Below are 19,344 nucleotides of genomic sequence, written 5' to 3'. Positions count from 1 at the left end.
TGTGGGTTCTAACTGAGACACCTGAATGTGGGAATCAGCCACAAAAAAAGAAAAAAACAAAAACAAAAAAAAAAAAAATAGGGATGGAGAGATGGCTCAGCGGTTAAGAGCACCGACTGCTCTCCCAGAGGTCCTGAGTTCAATTCCCAGCAACCACATGGCGGCTCACAACCATCTGTAATGGGATCTGCTGCCCTCTTCAGGTGTGTCTGAAGACAGTGACAGTGAACTCATATACATTAAATAAATAAATCTTTGGGGAAAAAAGGGAAAAAAAATAAACGACAAAAGTTTCTGAACTTTCGACTGTCAGAAATTAATTAAAACATCATAAGTGTAACAAACACAGGTGTTTCTGGCATCATGTGACATTTTTGCGGCCTTGGATCTGCACACACAATGTGTGTGCTTTGCACGCATGTGTCTGTGTGGGTTCAACTATCTAGGCCTGAAACACCTTGACTCAGGCTCACGATTATTATCTCGGGTATTGCAATTTTTTTTTTACACTGTCCGTACAGTTTTTTTCTGCTAACATATTAGAAACATAATAGCTTAATTACAGAAAACAAAGATTTTCAATGGTTTTCTACCATCAGTCCTCGGCATGTAAATATCAAATTAGCATGTCTTTAGATTGTATTAGCCAAGCAAGCACGTGCATCTCATTAGTATGCAAATTTGCTCCTATCTTTAATTGTAAAATTATATGTGTCAACTACTATTTTAAAAATGTGCTTATTTGGGGCTGGGGATTTAGCTCAGTGGTAGAGCACTTACCTAGGAAGCGCAAGGCCCTGGGTTCGGTCCCCAGCTCCGAAAAAAAGAACCAAAAAAAAAATGTGCTTATTTTAATTTTATGTGCATGAGTGTTTCTATTTATATAAGTGCACCATATGAGTGCAATACCCATGGAGGCCAGAGGAAGGTGTCTGATCCTCTGGAACTGGGTTTAGAGAACTGCAAGCCACCCCGTGGGTACCAGGAACTGAACCCAAGTGCTGTGCGTGAACAGCCAGTGCTCTTAATCTCTGAGCCAGCTCTTCAGCTCCCAGAGAACTGTATTAAGTAATTTCTTTCTGAGTTATTAGCAGAGATTGTTTGATTTATATACCTACTTTATATACCTATGTACTCAGGGTCACAACACGCTGTCATGGATGGAAGTTTATGAAGCCCTGATTGAGTTGGTAGGTGAGAGGAGGAAGATGCCAGGTGGTTCTGTTCATTGTTGTTTTCTAGTGGGAGGCCTGGGGTCCAGGGGTGATATGACCTGGTAATGTCAGAGAACAACCTGGAACCCTGTCCTGTTCTGTTGGCTCACTCTTGTCAGGACGCACTAGGTTCTAGAAAGATCTGAGCGCTTTTGTTGGTTGGTTGGTTGGTTGTTTTCACTGGGCCTGACTTTTGGGGAGGGGTGCAAAGTAAAACAAAGCAGAATGGCTGGATCCCAGGACAGATTCAGTACAGTGATCTGGCGATCACTTTGGGAACTGAGCAGCACACAGGTGGCATATGTGGTCTGGCTCAAGGGCAAATGGGAAACTCTGAACTTACAAAGCAAGTTTTCTTGACCCCTCATGACTCATGGATTGAAACTGTGGTCCTCTCTTCAGAGACATCCAGCATGGAGTTACCCCATGTCTAGATAGATCATCCTCCATGGGGATGGGAGGAGAGGAAAGCCACTAAAAACCACCGAGGCCTGGCAAGGTGGAGTCACAGCAGCCTTTAGAAGCTGGGTCTTCTCTAGTTGCCCACTCCAGGTCCATCTGTGATCTCCTCAGATGAGGACAGGATAGCTCCCCATGAACTTCTCAGGTTCCATTGGCAAAACACACCGTGGTTCACTTTGTAAGACAGACAGAGAGAGAGAGAGAGAGAGAGAGAGAGAGAGAGAGAGAGAGAGAGAGAGGCAGATAGAGACAGAGAGATAGACAGAGGGATGCAGGAGAGCCAGTCCTCCTGCTTTGTGTGTGTGTGTGTGTGTGTGTGTGTGTGTGTGTGTTTGCAAGAGTGGAGGGCAGATATGGAGGGATGGGGAGATGAGTGATATTGGGGTGCATGATGTATAATTCACAAAGAACCAATAAAAAGTTAAAGAATTATAACTTCAAGTGATGGATAATTTGAATTATGCCCCCAAAGGGTCATCACATGCAGTTGTTGAAGAAGAGTCTGGTGCTCAGTAGGAATTCTTCACAGGTGTTTGAGGTACAATCTCATTCTCTTAGAAGACAGCTCAAGATGCACATGGCTTACTAAGAGGGGCTATCCTCTAAGGACAAGCCAACCAATAATGCGGAGATCCCCTATGGTTTCTACACCCTTCTGCCTGACTCTAAACAGTGGTGCAGGAGCTGTAGAGCCACCCAGACAAAGTGTCAGGTCCTCCCTGTAAGACTCTGCACACAGTCAGACTCTGTGAATAGTCAGGCTCTGCTCTAGATTTCCAGGATTCACCTTCACATCTGTGCTAGAGGACTTTCTACCTGGAAGCTGATCATGAACTTTGATCCTAGGTCTCCACATAGTGACAGAAAGGACGGCCAAGGTGCACCCTGACCCTTAGAGAAAGCCTGGGAAGCTAGTGTGACACCTGGCAGAGTCCTGACACTTGTGTGATGGCATAGTCGCCACCTGAAAGTCTCGTTTTTCTTTAATAACTTTCTACCTTTGCAGCCATTTAAAAATTCTTGTTGGAGAGCTAGGCAATAAGTAATGTAGTACTCGTACCCTGTGATTGCGTGTGGCTCCCCTTTCTGTTTTAGGTATTTTTAAGTGTGTGTGTGTGTGTGTGTGTGTGTGTGTGTGTGTGTGTGTGTGTGTGTGATGACAACCTCAGATGTCATCTTCAGGAAGGCTGTCTATCTCCTTTGAGACAGACTCTTTGGTTGACTTGGAACTCACTTGACCAGTGAGCTCCAGGCTTCCCCTTGTCTCTGCCTCCCCATTCTGAGATTACAAACTCATGCTATCATGCCCTACATTTTTTAAACAAAAGACGAATACTAGGTCTTGAACGCCATCTTTCATGCTTGCAAGGCAAGCTAGTCACTGACGGAGCTGTCTCCCCAGCCCCTGCTTTAGGCATTTCTGAGACCTCACAATTTTTTGGAATTGATTTTTTTCTACACAACATCTATAAGAATCTCAATAAGAGTCTTGGTAAACAATACTAATTGCCCATGCTCTGTAAAGCAAAGCAGAAGTGGCTCTTTCTTCCCTTCACAGCTTCTGTTTGTTGGGTGTCACTTCTAGATTATGGGATCTGTGGTTGCAAGAAGGATGGGGGACCCATCTGTTCTATGCTGAATCCGAAACTGGTCTCTAACTCTAAGCATTTGCTTGAGTCCTCATCCATCTCTCTCTTCTAAGCTCCATCAGATGGTGATGTCACACCCCCAGTGATGATGTCATAATCCTGACACCCACCAATGATCCTGGAGCCTTAGCAGAGAATGGTCATGAAAGAAAGCTGGAGAAGGGGAGAGAATAAGTGGGGGGAAGTGGGGGAGGGAGGATGGGGAGGAAAGAACAGGAAGAGGGAGACTCGGGGAGCCAGTCATGCCTACCCTAATCGAAACCACAGAGGGTGGGTCTAGGAGACTAATACCTATAGGACGGTGAGGAAAAAAGAACAATCCACTGGGGTACTAAAAAGTTCACAAGCAGGGACCTTCCTGTGAAGCTGATGGAAGAAAAATGGAGTCCTCACAGGAGAAGAGGCTTTCTTCAGGCAACTAAGGTACATGACGTCAGGAAGGGTGGAGGGTAACGAGGCTTCGAGGGCTCTTGAGTTACTTTATTTGTGTGTTGACATATATGTATGGTGTGTGTGTGTGTGTGTGCAGGTGTGTGCGTGCATGCGTGCGTGTGTGTGTTGGTACATATGAACTTGCATGCACGAGTGAAGGTGCCTGCGTGTGGAGTAGAAGCCCGAGGGGGATGCTGGGTGTCTTGGTCTACCAGTCTTTACCTTACTCCCTACTGAATCTGAGGCTAGGCTGGCAGCTCGGAAGCCACAGAGAGCCTCTCTGTCCCTAATCTCCCGGCAATAGAGTTGGGGGTATCAATGTTGGTGCAGACATGCTTGACGTTTTACAAGAGCGCTGGGGATTTGAACTCAGGTCCTCTTGCTTGAAAATTAAGCACTTTCATTCACAGAGTCATCTCCCTGGGTGCTCAATAGCTCTTTGGATGTCAGTTTCTCCCAGTGGTTTCTTAAACCCAAACTCAAGTGAATAACTGTTAGGAGAATTTTTGGGAACTAGAGCCCCGTATCAAGGCTTTTGGTGTCTCACATTCACACTCTGTTAGTTGGTTTCCTTTGGACTTTTATGACATTCCATCTTCAGTCCCCCCCCTCTCTCTCCCTCCCCCCTCCCTCCCTCCCTCCCCCCCCATCCTCCCTTGCATAGTTCAGAACCCAAAGGATTTCCTGCAGGGACTAGTTAGAGGTCCTTTGGTCACTAGAGGCACCACCCCAGGAAGAGAATGATGCTGGTTGACTTGGGAGAGTTAGTACTAATGGGGCTGGGCTTGTAAAGCAAGGCTACCATACCCTATATTTGCATGCCTGTTCTTCTTTCTGGTCCTTTGCTATGTTGTGACCCAGTCAAGGAGGGCCTCACTGGGTGCTGAATAGATCTTGCTTCCAGTTTCCAAAACTGTGACTCTGTGAATTCCTTTGCTTTACCAAGTATTCTGCTTTAGCAGTACAAAACAGGATCTGTGTTTTGTGGCAAAATACACGCTGGTGAAGCATAACTTTTTAAGGGAATTTATATACTCAGACAAAGAAATAACAAACTACATTAGTCATTGCTGTGCCTCTCCCTTTTTCTTTCCTTCTCCACCCCCCCCGTGTGTGTGTGTGTGTGTGTGTGTGTGTGCGCGCGCGCGTGCGCGCGCGCGTGCACGTGCATGTGTGTTGCATACAGGAGCCAAGCCCAACCTTGTGGGCCTCTCTAATCAATCCTTCAACATGCACTAGGAAGGAAGGCAGAACTTACTGTGGTTTGGATGAGGATGGCCCCTGTAGGCTCATACGTCTAAATGTCTGGTTCCCACCTGATAAATTGTTGAGGAAGGATTAAGATGTGTGGCCTTGTTTGAGATTTCAAAAGCCCAAGCCAGGCCCAGTCTGTCTCTGTGTCCCTGCCACCAACTAGTGGATCAGATGTAAGCTCTCAGCTGCTGTTCCAGCACCACACCTGCCTGTCTGCTGCCACGATTCCTACCATGATGACATGGACTAACCCTCTGAAACTGTAAGCAAGCCCCAACTAAGTGCTTTCTTTTTGCCTTGCTCACAGTGTCTTGTCACAGCAATAGAACAGTAGTGAAGACAGTTGCTCATGCACAGAAGTAGGAGAGTGGCCATGACATTCAGATTTTGTACTTCATCCTGAAGGACTTCACTCCCCAGCCTCGAGTTCTCTGCCAGAACTCTTACCCTCCTCCTCTCAGCTCCACAGTCACTCAGGATCACATGGGCAGGTTCCCTGAGAGTCTACCCCCTTTTAACTCTGCCCTTTTAACTCTAGAGTTTGATTCCCAAGGAAAATCGCAATCAATAGATTGCCTCTATCCTGTTGTACTTCCAGGGAGCTGCTCAGGTGACTCTGGGTTTAATGTAGCAGTACATATATGTGTATAGATACACACACACACACACACACACACACACACACACACACACACACACGAGCACATGCATTCGCCTATGGGGTGGGGGGCTGGCCTGCAAAAGCACAGATCAGGATTCTTCCTCACCACTGTAACCGAACTGTTGTGTCACTCCCTAGCTGTGCCTTCTTTCCAATGAGTGGAAGGGCATAGCCTGTGCGATCCTCCTTAGGGAGATGCATAAGAACTCCAAATTCCATTTTATTAAAAATAACAATAGAGGGGGTTATGAGAGATCTCTTTGTAAAGGTATGATCAAATTGAAGTTCACGTGTACCTTGGCCAAAGTCATACAGCCAATGAGAGGCAGGGCAGAGACATAAGGCCATCTTTTCTGATTTTTAAATCTTTGGTTCTTTCCTATAGAGTACTCAACCGTTCTATGTGGGCAAAAGACATTGTGTGTTTGTCCATGAATTAAAGAGGATATTGTAAAGAATAATCTGTCTGTCTGTCGATCTGTCAGTCTGTCTCTCTATCTGTTTGTCTCTGTCTCTGTCTCTCTTTCTCGGGTATGTGAAAGAAAAGACAGGGAGATACCTAATGTTGACCATTGGCCTCTGCATGCCTGTTCCTGAACTTGAGGGGATGGACACACACACACACACACACACACACACCCCACAAAGGGCTATGGAAAGAATTTATAAGTAGCTGCTGTAAATGCTCCATGAAAAACAGGGAAGGTAATCGCTTTCCCTTAGTGTACAAGGATAAAGGGAGGTTGGGACACTGAGCTTCCCCTCCACAGCTCCACTCACAAAACTGAAGGGTGGGCGTAGAGACAAGAGCCAGAAGGCTGAGAAAGGGTTCTCAGGCTGCCCGGGGAAGAGGATAGTGTTTGCTTAGCATTCTTGACTCTCGTTTTAGATGTATGGAATGTTATCTGTATACGAAGTTAATACTGTGCTTTATGTTGAATTTATATCACCTTTATATGTACAAAGGAATGTGTGTAAATCTAGGAAGCTGCTCAAAGTCTTCTTACTTTTTCCTCTGGTCACCCAACCTTATGCAGTCACCTCACGGTCTACACACAGCAAACCCTGTGGGATGGGGAAAAGCAGGAAGCCTTTCTCCCTACCAGCCAGGTTCTAGGTCAACCATCACAGGTGTCCAGGCGGCAAGCTGGCAGCTGCGAATTCTGCAGGCAACTTTGAAACTCTTATCATTTGTTGGCAAAGTCTATCTCTCTAGTTTCCTGGTTGCTTCTTTAGAGATAATTAATGATTCTGTCCCCGGGCTTTGAAGATTTTTATCTTAAGTGGTGCAAAGGTCATTCCACTGAACTACCTCCCAGTAGCTGAACAATTAATTCTGGGGGTGGCTTGGATGTCTTATCACTGCTGACCAGCTGCTGGACAGCTCACTGACTGGCATCCAAGGCTGTTGCTCACTACCAGCTTCCCTAGCTCGCTGACAAGCTCTGAGGAAGGACTGAGGAATGACCCCAGCAATACATTCTGGACAGGTTGGCTTTGCAGATCAGAGCCACTTGGGGTCTTTATTAAAATGAGCTTTTCCAGTCTGCTTAATAAACTGTCTAGTTCTTCCGGGTCTAACCTTAAGAAAAAAGACCAGTAACAGGGATTCATTTTTCTTTGTCCCAGAAGCTTGGAGGTTCAAAATGAGGGAGCCAGCATGGAGTAGTTCTGGTGACGGCAGGCTTCCTCTGGTCTCAGAAGAGCTCTAATCCACCCTTGAGCTTAGCTTCACTTCCTGAAGGCCCCGCCTCCTGGTTTCGTGGGAGAATGTGTCAGTGCATGAGTTTGGGGGAGGCATAAATGTCTAGTTAACAGCAGATACTTCTCCCCATCGTGGCGAAAAATAACTCTAAGTAGTTTTTCTTTCTATGTCCACACAGGCCAGATGAGTTCCTAATATTTGCTGGGTGCTGGGAAGGGCGGCTCTTAACTTGCTGAGCCCTCTCTAGCCTCTGCTCTAGAGCGACTCCACCTACAGGTTGGGGAAATAGTTGCATTGGTAGAACACTTGTCTCGCATACAAAAAGCTATGGGTTTACTCTCCGACACGGTATAAAGCTCACTGTAGTGGCCTGTGCCTTGGCTACGTAGCAAGCTAGAGGCTAGCCTACATTGTGTGAGATCCTGTCCTTACCAAACAGAGAAATGAGAGTAGAATAGATTGGCTGAGCATGCATATGTGTGTGTGTGTGTGTGTGTGTGTGTGTGTGTGTGTGTGTGTGCGCGCGCGCGCTACAACCTTGGCAACAATTAAACCTTAGAAATGCCAGTTTTAAGCATTGCTCTAAGTCCCCAAGAGAGGGGATAATGGCCCAGATGATGCTTCTTTCAACCTGCTCTGTAACCTTGCAGACCTCTGCCCTGCTCTGTCTAGCACTTGTTCTGATTGGCTGGTACACATTTCATTCAGAATAGTTACCAGGCAGGGAGACAGTGGTCATTCAGGCTGAAGGGAGGGCTAGGAGGACAAAGCCTGCAGAGCTGGACGTAGGCATTCTGCTCTAAAGAATATCCTGAAGGGCCTTTCTAAGGCAGCAATGCAGATGCCTTCCTGTGAAATGGGCCCCGTAGACCTAGAAGTGGACCAGGGAGAAAAAAAGGCAGCATTCGTCTGAAGGGAAGAACATGAATCTCTATTGCTTCACACCAGAGGTCACTGCAGCTACCAGGGATGGCCACTTATGGTACTGATGGAGCAACAGGGGAAAACTTAGATCACTGAACAGCCAGAGAAGGGGACAGACGTTTGAAACAGCGGTCAGTGGAGGCTGTGACGAGGGAGATTGCAGCAGATAGCTTGCTAGTGTGCCAGAGGTTAGAGTTTGATTCCCAGCACCCGTGTTGGGTTGGCTCAGAATCCCAGCTCCAGTGGATGTAATGACCTCCTCTGGCCTCCTTGGGAACTCCCACTCATGTGCCACAAAACACACACAACCTTTACAAAACAAATGTTCAAGCTCAGTGTGGAAGATGTGCCCTAAATAGTGCCCAAGGTCTTCCCAAGAAAAGGAGAGTTTGGAGTTGAGGCTGTTAGAATTTGCAGGGCAGCGTGCAGAGCGGATTCAGCCCGAGAGAGGTTGGTAGAGGGCCGCCCTCGCTCTGACTGAGCCTCAGTCTGCCCATGATTGGTTGAAGCTGCATAAGGGGCGTCTTGTGGCTGTAACAGTCTCCAGAGAGGATCCAGGCCCGGAATGGTCTGGGCTGGTGGCGATTCTTCTTTCAGTCTGATCCTACTTCCCCTAAGTGTGGCTGGATTTACTTACTCATGTTAGTTCTCAGGAACAGAGTGTGGTGTCAGGGAGGGTGGCAGGTGTGACTTGGGCAAGCAACTAGGCCATAAAAGGTGTTCTGCCGGGGTTGGGGATTTAGCTCAGTGGTAGAGCGCTTACCTAGGAAGTGCAAGGCCCTGGGTTCGGTCCCCAGCTCCAAAAAAAAAGAACCAAAAAAAAAAAAAAAAAAAAAGGTGTTCTGCCTTCCACCTTGCCCTCTCTTAGACTCACTGCTCTGGGGGAAACCGAAGCTATGTCACTCAAGCCACCCTAAGGGGGAGATTTCTATGATAAGGATCTGAGTCCTTTACCAAAATGCATTAAACGAGCTCTGTGGGAAGCAGGTCCCAGCCCCAGTCACCATGACTAGACCTTTTCAGAGATCACAGTTTGATTTCCAAAGATTACCCCTTATGATTGTTCCTCAGATCCCAATAAAGGAAAAGGTGCTCATTGGCAAACTAAGCAGCAACAGGTAACCATCCAAGGTGGGAGGGTTCCCTACAATGTAGAGCTTTGGGCAGAGGACCATGCAGGGAGTCCTACAGCATTAGTGACGGATGAGTCCTCACGCAAGGGATATACCAGATTTGCAGGAGCCAGGCTTGAAGTCAGGTCTTAGAAGGATTCAATTAAGCTCAAGTGTCTTACCTGCATCTCAGAGCAAAGCCCAATAAAGCTTAAAGGAATGTAACAAAACCCGGCCACTACAAGGCAAAATGTCCTTGCAAAAACACAGGGCTTACAAAGAAGCAGGAGTTTCGTATCACAGTCTGGGAGGAAATCACTCATTAATTGCATTTGCTGTGACCAAACACCTAGCAGAAGCAACCGAAGGGAGGGGAGAAATATTCTTTGGTTCACAGTCGCAAAAGGTCCAGTCCACTATGGTGGGAAAGGCATGCTTGGGGAGTTTGTGGGCATGGAGGCAAGTAGAGGCCACTAACTACAGTTCTGAAGCACGAGGCAAGAGACAGTGGAACAGGAAATGGGTAGGATTAAAATCCCCAAGTTAGTGTCCCTATTGGCCTATGTCCACCTGTCTAGGTTCTATGCCCCAAAGATCACACAACTGCATGTTGTGCCACGTAAGTTTTCAAACACATGAATCCATGGAGGCCATTTCATACTCAAACCATAGGATGAACAGAGACAGGATCGTCAGAGGTGGCAGAATAGTAGACAAGTGTACTAAGATAGTTATTTTGAGACAGGGTTTCTCTGTGTAGACCCAGCTGTCCTGTAACTTGCTCTGTAGACTAGGCTGGCCTTGAACTCAGTTCTGTCTGCCTTTGCTTCCCAAGTGCTAGAAGTAAAGTTGTGTGCCAACATGCCCTGTTAAAATAATTTTTTTTAAAAAAAATGTGTATGAGTGTTTCTCGAGTGTATGCATACCTGGTACCCACAGAGGCCAGAAGAGGTGGTTGGATCCCCTAGAGCTGGAGTTACAGATGTTTGTGAGCCATCATGTGGGTGCTGGGAACAAACCCTGAGTCCTCCACAAGAGTAGCAAGTGCTCTTAACTCCTGAGCCATCTCTCCAGGCCCTAAAAATAACTATTCTTCAGGAGAACCATGCCACCAGTGATGTGAAATGAAAATGCCTGGAGTACTCAGTGTTCTCCTGAGAAATGGGGTCCTAGGACACAGGCAGTTTGGGAAGATGAGTTAGGTGGAAACTGGCTCGACTTTGACAACTCTTAGTCTGAAAGCAGAGGACCCAGGCAGTCAATGGGATTGTTCACTTTGGGGGTAAAACTAGGGAAGCCTGGAGTTTGTATGTGCAAAGGTGCAAAGGTGGTAGAATGAAAGAAAGAGAGAAAGGGAAGGATAAACTCCACTTCCCTTTGCGCGCGTGCGCGCGTGTGTGTGTTTGTGTGTGTGTGTGTGTGTGTGTGTGTGTGTGTGTGTGTGTTGGCTATTTATGCCAACTTGGCACAAACTATAGTCATTGGAGAGGAGGGAGCCTCAGTTGAGAAAATGTCTCCATAAGATTAGGTTGTAGGGGGGCTGGGGATTTAGCTCAGTGGTAGAGCGCTTACCTAGGAAGCGCAAGGCCCTGGGTTCGGTCCCCAGCTCCGAAAAAAAAGAACCAAAAAAAAAAAAAAAAAAGATTAGGTTGTAGGGTGTTTTCTTAATTAGTGATTGATGGAAGAGGGCCCAGCCCACTGTGGCAGGTTCAACTCTGGGCTGGTGGTCCTGGGTTCTATAAGAGAGCAGGCCAAGCAAGCCCCCAGGAGCAAGTCAGTAAGCAGCACTCCTCTATGGCCTTTGAGTTATCAGCTCTTGCCTCTAGGTTCCTGCCTACCCTTCCTGTCCTGGCTTCCTTCAGTGAAGGAAGGACTATGATCTGGAAGTTCAAGCCAAATAAACCCTTTCCTCCCCAAGCTGCTTTTGGCCACAGTGTTTCATCACAATTGTAGTAACCCTGACAAAGATAGTGTTCTATCTAGGCCTCCAGCTGAGGGATGGTGACTACACACATTGATGGAAAATCATTCCTTCTTGATCCATTGACTCAGATGTCATTATCTTTCAGAAACACCTCATGGATACACCCAGAAAGGAAACAAAACAAAACAAAACAAAACAAAACAAAGGATTTTTACCAGCTGTCTAGGTGTTTCTGAACTCAGTTAAGTTGCCAATTAGAGCTAACCATCACATTAAAATGCAGGAATTGTCTGATTGGATAAAAAGAAAAATGATACTGGTGCGTAGAACAGGAAACCCAATTTAAACAATGCAGGAGGGTAAAAGTAAGTGGAATAGAAGCTGGGTATGGCCACACACGCTTTTATTCTCAGCACGATGAGAGGCAGGCAGGAGGACCTCTGTGGCCAGTCTGGTCTACATAGTGAGTTCCAGGATAGCCAGGGCTATGAAGTCAGACCCTGTTTTCTTTAAGATGTAAAGAGAATAGAAAGATACTCAACACTAACACTAAAGAGCTGGAGCATTGTGGCAACGACTGTAATTCTAGCACTTGGGAAACCGAGGCAGGAGGAATGCTGTGAGTTTGAGGTGAGTTTCTGGATAGTTTAGGCTGTAGAGTGAGACCATGTATCAAAACATAAAAACAAATGAATCAAAATCCAAAGGGGAAAAGATGAAGAACAGCTTATCGGTGTCAAACCTGGTAGAGTTGACAGCATGTGATAGCAGGAAGTCAGGGTCGTGGAGGTCTAGAAGCAGAAGGATGTGCGGGGAGAGAGGGCCTTTGTCTGGAGAGGGTTCTATGAACTCTCCCTTGGCTTCTGGGTGCTGCTTCAGGTCACACATCTATCAAAATATCTTGTTCTTGCCTGTGGATCTGGAGTTAATTTTTTTTTTAATTCTTTTTTTTCGGAGCTGGGGACTGAACCCAGGGCCTTGTGCTTGTTAGGTAAGTGCTCTACCACTGAGCTAAATCCCCAACCCCCGGAGTTAATTTTAACGCATAAAAGTTGTAAAGTCCTTTCCCTTAGACAAGCCAGTGATCAGAAACAACCAGACCAAACTCAAGGCCTAGGGCTGTTCCTCCCAAGATGTGAGATGTTCCCCACTCTTCCCTGACTGTGAGCACAATGCACAGGCTGGTCACAGGGCAGAGGCCATTGAGACATCAGCCCTGGGCCTGGCAAGCCCAGATGAGTGGCTGAGCTGGGCCCCAGAAGTCTGCCCCAGAGGTACCACCAACTTGCTTGGTGACCCTCTGTAGAAGGTGAGGATGGGTCTGGCCTTCAAACCTCCCATGGACAGACACCATAGGGAGAAGCTCATTTTCTTAACAGACTCCCACCTAGTTGGCACCGAGTCACCGTGTTGGAGTGCAGTTATCTGCTGGGGTGTCCTGACCTACCCTAAGTGACAGTTTGGCAAGATGAACGGTAGACATTCTTTCTTAAATACTTGTCAATCATCAACAACAATATGCCTCCGTGAATGCTAGGCTGGGTGAGAGCTAAGGCTGGTCCAGCGGCAAGAATTTTACTTGATCGGTGTCCAAACACAGTAACGCCTCTGATTGCAACAACATGGTGGGCTGAGGCTGGTCACTCACGATGGATAGCCAAGGGAGCTGAGGTTCAGCCGCGCCTGCGCCATGGATGGGCTGGGCTGGAACTCAGGCCCACAAAATTTTAGGCCCTGAAATATTGTCTATCCACCCCCACCCCCACCTCGGTAGCTTATTTTTTTCATGAGAAATTGTAGAGCAGCAGTTCTCAACCTGTGGGTCATGGCCCCTCTGGAGGTCACATATCAGATATCCTGTATTATCGGATTTCGGTTCTGCCCTGAAAAAGAAGACGTGGAATTCCATTGACCAGGGAGCACTGTGGCTGAAGAGACTCTAGGGGAAAGGTCTAGGCTCAGAAGGACAAGTATGCACCATGAGTCCTGGTTTCTGCTAACTGGCCGTGTGACTTCAGCCACTTCTTGGTGCCTTACTTTCTTCATTCCTCTGAAACAGCAAACGGTATCTACCCCACAGGGCTTGTTAAAAAAGAAATGCGGTGTACAGAGGCTAGCACTGGGGTTGACTCGCAAATACCCTCTAAACGCTAGCCACGGCTGTCACACTACTCTATCTCTGTTGGGATGCCACTCCATATACAGGGGGGACTTTTTCAGCCTTTAAACTTTGACTTTTCGAAAACTTACATAGGTTGCACATAGTGATGGGATTCACAGAGGTACTCTGACCGCACACACACACACACCCCCACCCCCGCCATGTTGAACTCTTAAGGTTTCTCTAGGTTTCTACCCTTGTCTCCATCTTTCCTGGGCAGCTAGTTCCCCTCACACTTGCCTGACAAGGTCACGGGTGACCCAGGGCTGACTAGGGACAGACAATTTTCATTTGTTCCCAGCACCTGGTAAAGCTCTCAGTAGCTTCCCAGAGCAGCGTCCACCATTCCCAAATCATGGAATTCATTCCTCTAGCCTGTGCTGGTGTTGACTTCTGTCAGCCTCCCTCCGTACCTTGGCATAGCCATTTTCCTGTGCTGCCCTTCGCCTTCTGTTCTAGCCTGGCTCATTAGGAATCCTTCCCAGTGACCACTGTGAAAAGGCTGTTATGGTGAGCCCCCTCTGGCTTTCTCTGAGGGAGAGACATCTTACATAGCAGCTATCGCTGTCCCTGCCCACTCGAGGCCAGACTCTGTCAGCCCTGAACCCTGTCAGGTTCTCAGAATAGGCTGTTGATTTTCCCTTGCCCTTAGCTTCTCCATCTGGCCTGGATTTGCCTAGAGGAACTCAGGACTGCAGACTGTGCTGAATCCTCTTGCTTGGGGACTGGGCTGCCCAAACCCTTCGTCAGTGGACAACCCTTGGATTCGTAGCAACACTGTACATGTAATCACTACTTGAGACTGTGTGCTTACTTACTGAGGACAGGTACCCCAGGAACATACCGCACCACAGGCCACTGTGCTGACTGGGAAGTCAGTGAATGAGGCCACGGGCAGTGGCTGCTCTCAGAGACTGGACTAGGGAACATAGCCACAGTGTAGGTGTTGGCTCACATCTGTTGGCCCTGAGGCTGTGCATGTTGGCGATGTTGTAGGCCCAGGTCTCTGGGAAGCCTGGGTGCTATTTACTTCCTGGCATGTTGGGCGATGGATTGGAGTAGCACAGCCACTAAGATGCCTGCTTACTGCCAACTAGCAGTTTCCCTTATATGACCCCCTGCCCTTGCCTGCCTGGAGCCTCACCCTAATTAAGATGGTCCTGGTGACCCTCTAAAGTCTGCCTTCCCTGATGCTTTTGTTCCTGCCCTCTTGCCATTTCTGGATTACCTTCCTCTTCCTCTGCTTTCCTCTTCTCTTCCCAGACCTTCTCCAGGCCCAGCCACAGCATGGGCCCCCTAGTGAAGTGGACCCAGGCAGCCACCATTCCCTTCCAGCCTTGCGTCTAAGGACCCCAGTAAGGAAATCCCTATGGTGAAGATGCCTCATTCTGTCACCTCCAGGTTGGAGCCTGGGCTCTGCCAGTCCTAATTCCCTGACAAATGGGGCTTTCTACATGCCTTGAACAGGCCAGTTAGACAGGCAACAGGGAAAAGCAGAGACAGGAGCTGCATTCAGTGTGGGCCCCATCAGGAAGAGGAACAGAGAAGGTGTGTGGGGAACCTCCTGGAGACAAGCATCCTCCTGCAGGATTCAGCCATTGTCTTCTCCCAGCTTGGGAGTCCTCTGGAAATTCCAATTTCTCCAGAGGTCCATTGTCTCAAAGAGCGGGCATACAGTGTCCCCTTTGGGTACCATAAAGCTGGGGGGCCCTCTACTAAGGGCTAGCTTTAGACTCCGAAGAGCCTCCCATTCCCAGAAGCTCTAGGCATTGTACTCTGTCTCTCTGGGACAGCATCCAGTGGCTCTGCAAGCCTTTCTGCTGGGAATTTGCAGCGCTGACCTCTAGAGTGGAGAGGTCTACCTCTAGTGGTTGTAGGGGCCTCATGCAGAGGGCGGCTCACTCTTCTGTCCACACCCGCCAGGGCACCCTGGGTCAGACCTGTTAGCCATGTAGCATTCTGTCTGGAAAACAGAACCTAAGGACTGAACAGTTTCTGTCGGTCACTGTCAGCAAGTGAGGAGATGGCTTTTCATAAGGGGCAGAGGTTATTATAGACACATCAGCCAGGACCAGTTCCTGGTGTGGTGAGGAACACCTGAGGTCCCATGTTTAGCAGAAGAGCAATTTTCAGCTGTTATAGCCTGTTGTCCCTTCATGATGGACACCCGCATGATGCTTGTCCTCTCTGAGAGGCCAGGGAGTCAGCTGCAGCCACTGGGTGGGACAGCCACCAAGTCCTCATGTAATTCCCACTCCTAACTGGATTTTAAAATTGAAAATCTAGGCAATATCAGGTCAAGAACATACCAAGTTCCTTTCCAGCCTCAAAAGGACCTGCTTAACTAGCACCTCACCCACTTCCTGGATTGTAAAACTGAGTCTGGAACCTAGGATGCGGTGCTGCTGAGCCCAGGTCTAGCTCCTTCCTCCTCTAGCTAGAGTCATTAGGTTATTTACCCTCTTCCGACTCCGGCAGAACACAGCAGGTACTGGGATTGGCTCAGAGGATCACCTCAGTTCTCCGGCTGAGTCACAGCTCAGCAGGAGCCCGGTTGCTGACAAAACACAGCTTGGGGCCCCATTAGGGGGGCTCCAGACTTTGCCGGATTAGAGCTCCTGGGTTTCCAGTTTTTTTTTTTTTTTTTTGTATAATGTGACCATCTACTGTGACCTAGTGAATGTTTCTGAGATAAGTGTCCTGTTTGTGTGATCTTCTTATAGGCAGCAGGCAAAGCTAGACCTAACTTTGCTAATCGGAGCTGTCTGGGTGCATCATTGGGTGTGTGTGTGTGTGTGTGTGTGTGTGTGTGTGTGTGTGTGTGGTGGGGTGGGGTGGGTGGGGAGTGGGGTGGGGGTGGACCAGGTCTGCAGTAGCCTCGGTGGTGGCCTCGAAAGTGATCTGGTCTTGGACTGGGGGCCTAGCTTGTTGGGAGGAACACTTGACTGGAAGACGGAATCCTTTGAGTGGGATCTCCAGTACCAAGCAAACCCAGTGTGGGGGTGTGCATCGGTAATCTCAGCAATCTGAAAGCAGAAGGAATTGAAGTTTGTGGGACCAGCCTGGGATAACACAAGACACTCCCACCCGTCCCTCTCCCCAAGCTAGATCTCCCCAAGGTGGGAAGCACTCTTCATCATTCTGACCACCCTCTTCGCCCTGGCCTCCTGGATAGCCTGTGGCTGTCATCCCCTCCTGACCCATATTCCTTATATAGTTCTTGATGACATGTATATAATACGTGGGCTCTCTCTGCCCCAGGTATGTGTCCTCCAGTAGCCTTCCTCAGGGCCTTTGCTGTTCTGTTCCACAGAAAGCTCTGCCTCTTTGGAAGGTCTTTGTATATACAAGTTGATATTTTTTACCTGGGGACGTTGCTCAGTTAGCAAAGGAGACATGGCGGGGGCATGGTTGCCTGTAATCTCAACACTTAGGAGGTGAGATAGGCACATCAGAAGTTCAGGGTCTTGGGACAAGCCTGGGATATATGAGTCTCTGTCTCCCAAACAGAATAAAACATAGTTTATTGTCCTTCCGGGTCTAGTGACACTAAGCCTGACTTGAGCCATCCCACCAGCAGACCTGGCATTGTCCCTTATTCATTCCTGGCTTTGCTGCCTGGTGGTGAATGTAAGCCAGGAGGGAGGCAGGATGTCGGAGTGCTAAGATTGGGATCTCTAGCTTGTGTCACATTAGGGGAAGAACTAAGTGTAAACTGTCATAAGGTCTAAAGGGGGTCAGGCTGCGGAAATAGAAGACTTTGGCCGCCTATTCCCGGGAAAGTCAAGGCAGACAGACTGTCCATTCTGGGAAGAGGTGGGGTGGGATGAGGAGGTGGGGATGTGAGAGGGAGGGCGGGGGTGGGGTCGGTGGGGACCTGAAAGCGTCCCAGTAGCGCGCTGCTCCAGAGTCGCCCCTGGAGCCGCCCCGGAGACTCCGCCTCCGTTCAGACCCCGCCCCTTGCCGTGCTCTTAGCTGACAGCGGCCGGGGCCGGGTGTTTGCATACAAAGGCGGCTGCACGCGCGCGCACGAACGTTCCTGAGTCCTCTTGGTGAGTAGTAGTGGGGACCTGGGGCCCAGAATGCGCCCCAAAGCCCGTTACGGAGACGTGGGGCCCCGCAGGAGGCCGCGTGGGCCCTGTCACATCCCTGGGCCTTCCCGTAGAGCGTCGAAGCTTGCGAGGACCCTGAGGTCCGAGACCCGGATGAGACTCATCCCAAAGGGTTCAGGATTCTGGCTTTGCAGCCAAGGAAACTGAGTCCAGGCTGTGGGGTTGACCTTCGTGCCCAAGGGCACACCTCTGCTGGGCGGCAGCGAGCTGGGAACCGGTATTCTCAGGTAACCAGGCTCGCAGCAGGCCTCTCTCTATGCAGCTTTGCAGTCTGGTGGGCACTGGGCTTGTGGCTCCCCCAGCAGCTGCAGGCAGTTTTTCCTGGGGAAGGCCAGGGGAATATGGAAGGGAAAGCAACACTTTGGAAATCATATTAAATATTAAGGGGTGGGTTGGGGGGGACAGAGTCAAGGGGGCTGGCTGATAATTTGTGTGGCCAGTAGTTGCTTCAGATGGCCACCCTCCTTGGTAAGGAGGCAAGAAAGAAAGCAATGGCAGGTCGGGCTGGTCTGGGGTATGTGGGAAAAAGCCGCTCCCAACGGGGTAGTGAAGTTGTGGGGGAGATGAGCCGGTAACGGTTCTTGGAGGAGAGGATGGCGGCCCATGGGGATTCAGACGTTTACTCTCTATCGTTTGTTCCATAAAATAAGTTTTATGAATGAAAGCAGTTAAAGACTAATATCTGCACCACTAAGGGGACTTTCTAGTGTTCCCAGAAAGACTGAAAGATCCCAGTGTTTGGTTCCCCATGTTGACAAAGCTTCCTGTTTGCCGACTTAGCTTCTGCTGTCACGGGTTTTGTGTGTGTGGGTGTGTGTTTTGGCCCTTATCCCTGCTTGTGTAGGGCCTGGTGGTTGGATTGGAAAGCCTGGGACCTGTGCTTGGTTTTGTCTTGGTGGCTGTCCCTCCTCACGTGATTACTACCCACTTTAGGTGGCAGTCAGCAGTGTTCCTGTGATGCTTGTCACTCTGTTGAAAGGGACAACACATACTCTTGATCTTGTTGCCTGGGTGATAAGATGGGGTTCAGATGAAGGAGATAGGGTCTTTGGTTGCTGTTCTGTGTGGGGTAGATTGTCAGTTGGTGGGGCTGGGGCGGGTCTTTGCTTATCTGTTGCTCTCAGAAGGCTAGAGAGAGGGAAAGGTCAGGAGATGGCAAGACAACTGACTACTGATAGCTGGAAATCTTCGGGCCAGAGTCATCACTTGTGGAGCCTGATTATCAGTTTCCCCATCTAGAGTGAGGGAAAAAACACACTTCCTGGTGCTCAAATGAACCGGATGCTTCAGACCAACTTCAGGCTGTTACTCTGACAGGGGAGCTCAAGGTAACACTGAGGTCCCTTTGTAGGGCTGGTCCGGTCATGGCTACCTAAAGCTAGCTCTGGTCCATAGTTGACCTGTCTTGGCTTACCCTTCCCCCACCTTAGAATGTGAATCCATTTTTTTCCTGTGTGTTTTATGTCTTAGGTTCGGGGTCTGTAAGGGACTAATAAAGATATGAATTGATTTGAGCAAGTACGTGGATGGCAGTGTTCAGGGGACAGGTAACTTGTTCCAGGACAGCTGGACATGGGGTTGGTGTCCGGTCCAATAACAGCCCAGACTTCTGGAGCCTTTTGAAAAACAAACAGAAGGGAATGTTGCAGGCTGGTGGGTAATTCGGATGTACTTGGACGTCTTTGTACGTAAACTTGGAGCTGTTCTCTTGACCTTACTGCCTTGCCCAGGCTA

The 19,344-nt window shown here is 48.7% G+C and overlaps 1 protein-coding gene across 28 annotated transcripts in view; it reads left to right on the top strand.

The window, feature by feature from the left end:
• Lpin1 (lipin 1) overlaps positions 1-19,344 on the top strand; it is a 106,498-nt gene that overhangs the window by 33,315 nt on the left and 53,839 nt on the right. For 9 of the 28 annotated variants that reach the window (XR_015621861.1, XR_015621860.1, XR_015621858.1 and 6 more), the window contains exon 1: positions 17,496-17,550. The exons of 9 other annotated variants lie outside the window; for them this stretch is intronic. Coding sequence is in view for 4 of the 19 variants with exons in the window: in XM_087553150.1 (XP_087409276.1) it covers positions 3,695-3,748 (54 nt within the window). In the remaining 15 variants the exon portion in view is untranslated. 28 annotated transcript variants of the gene reach the window in all.

Source organism: Rattus norvegicus, chromosome 6 (assembly GCF_021556685.1).
Source record: "Rattus norvegicus strain SHRSP/BbbUtx chromosome 6, alternate assembly SHRSP_T2T, whole genome shotgun sequence".
Classification (NCBI taxonomy): domain Eukaryota; kingdom Metazoa; phylum Chordata; class Mammalia; order Rodentia; family Muridae; genus Rattus; species Rattus norvegicus.
Note: the sequence above shows the minus strand (reverse complement) of the source record. Positions and strands in the feature narration are given on the sequence as shown.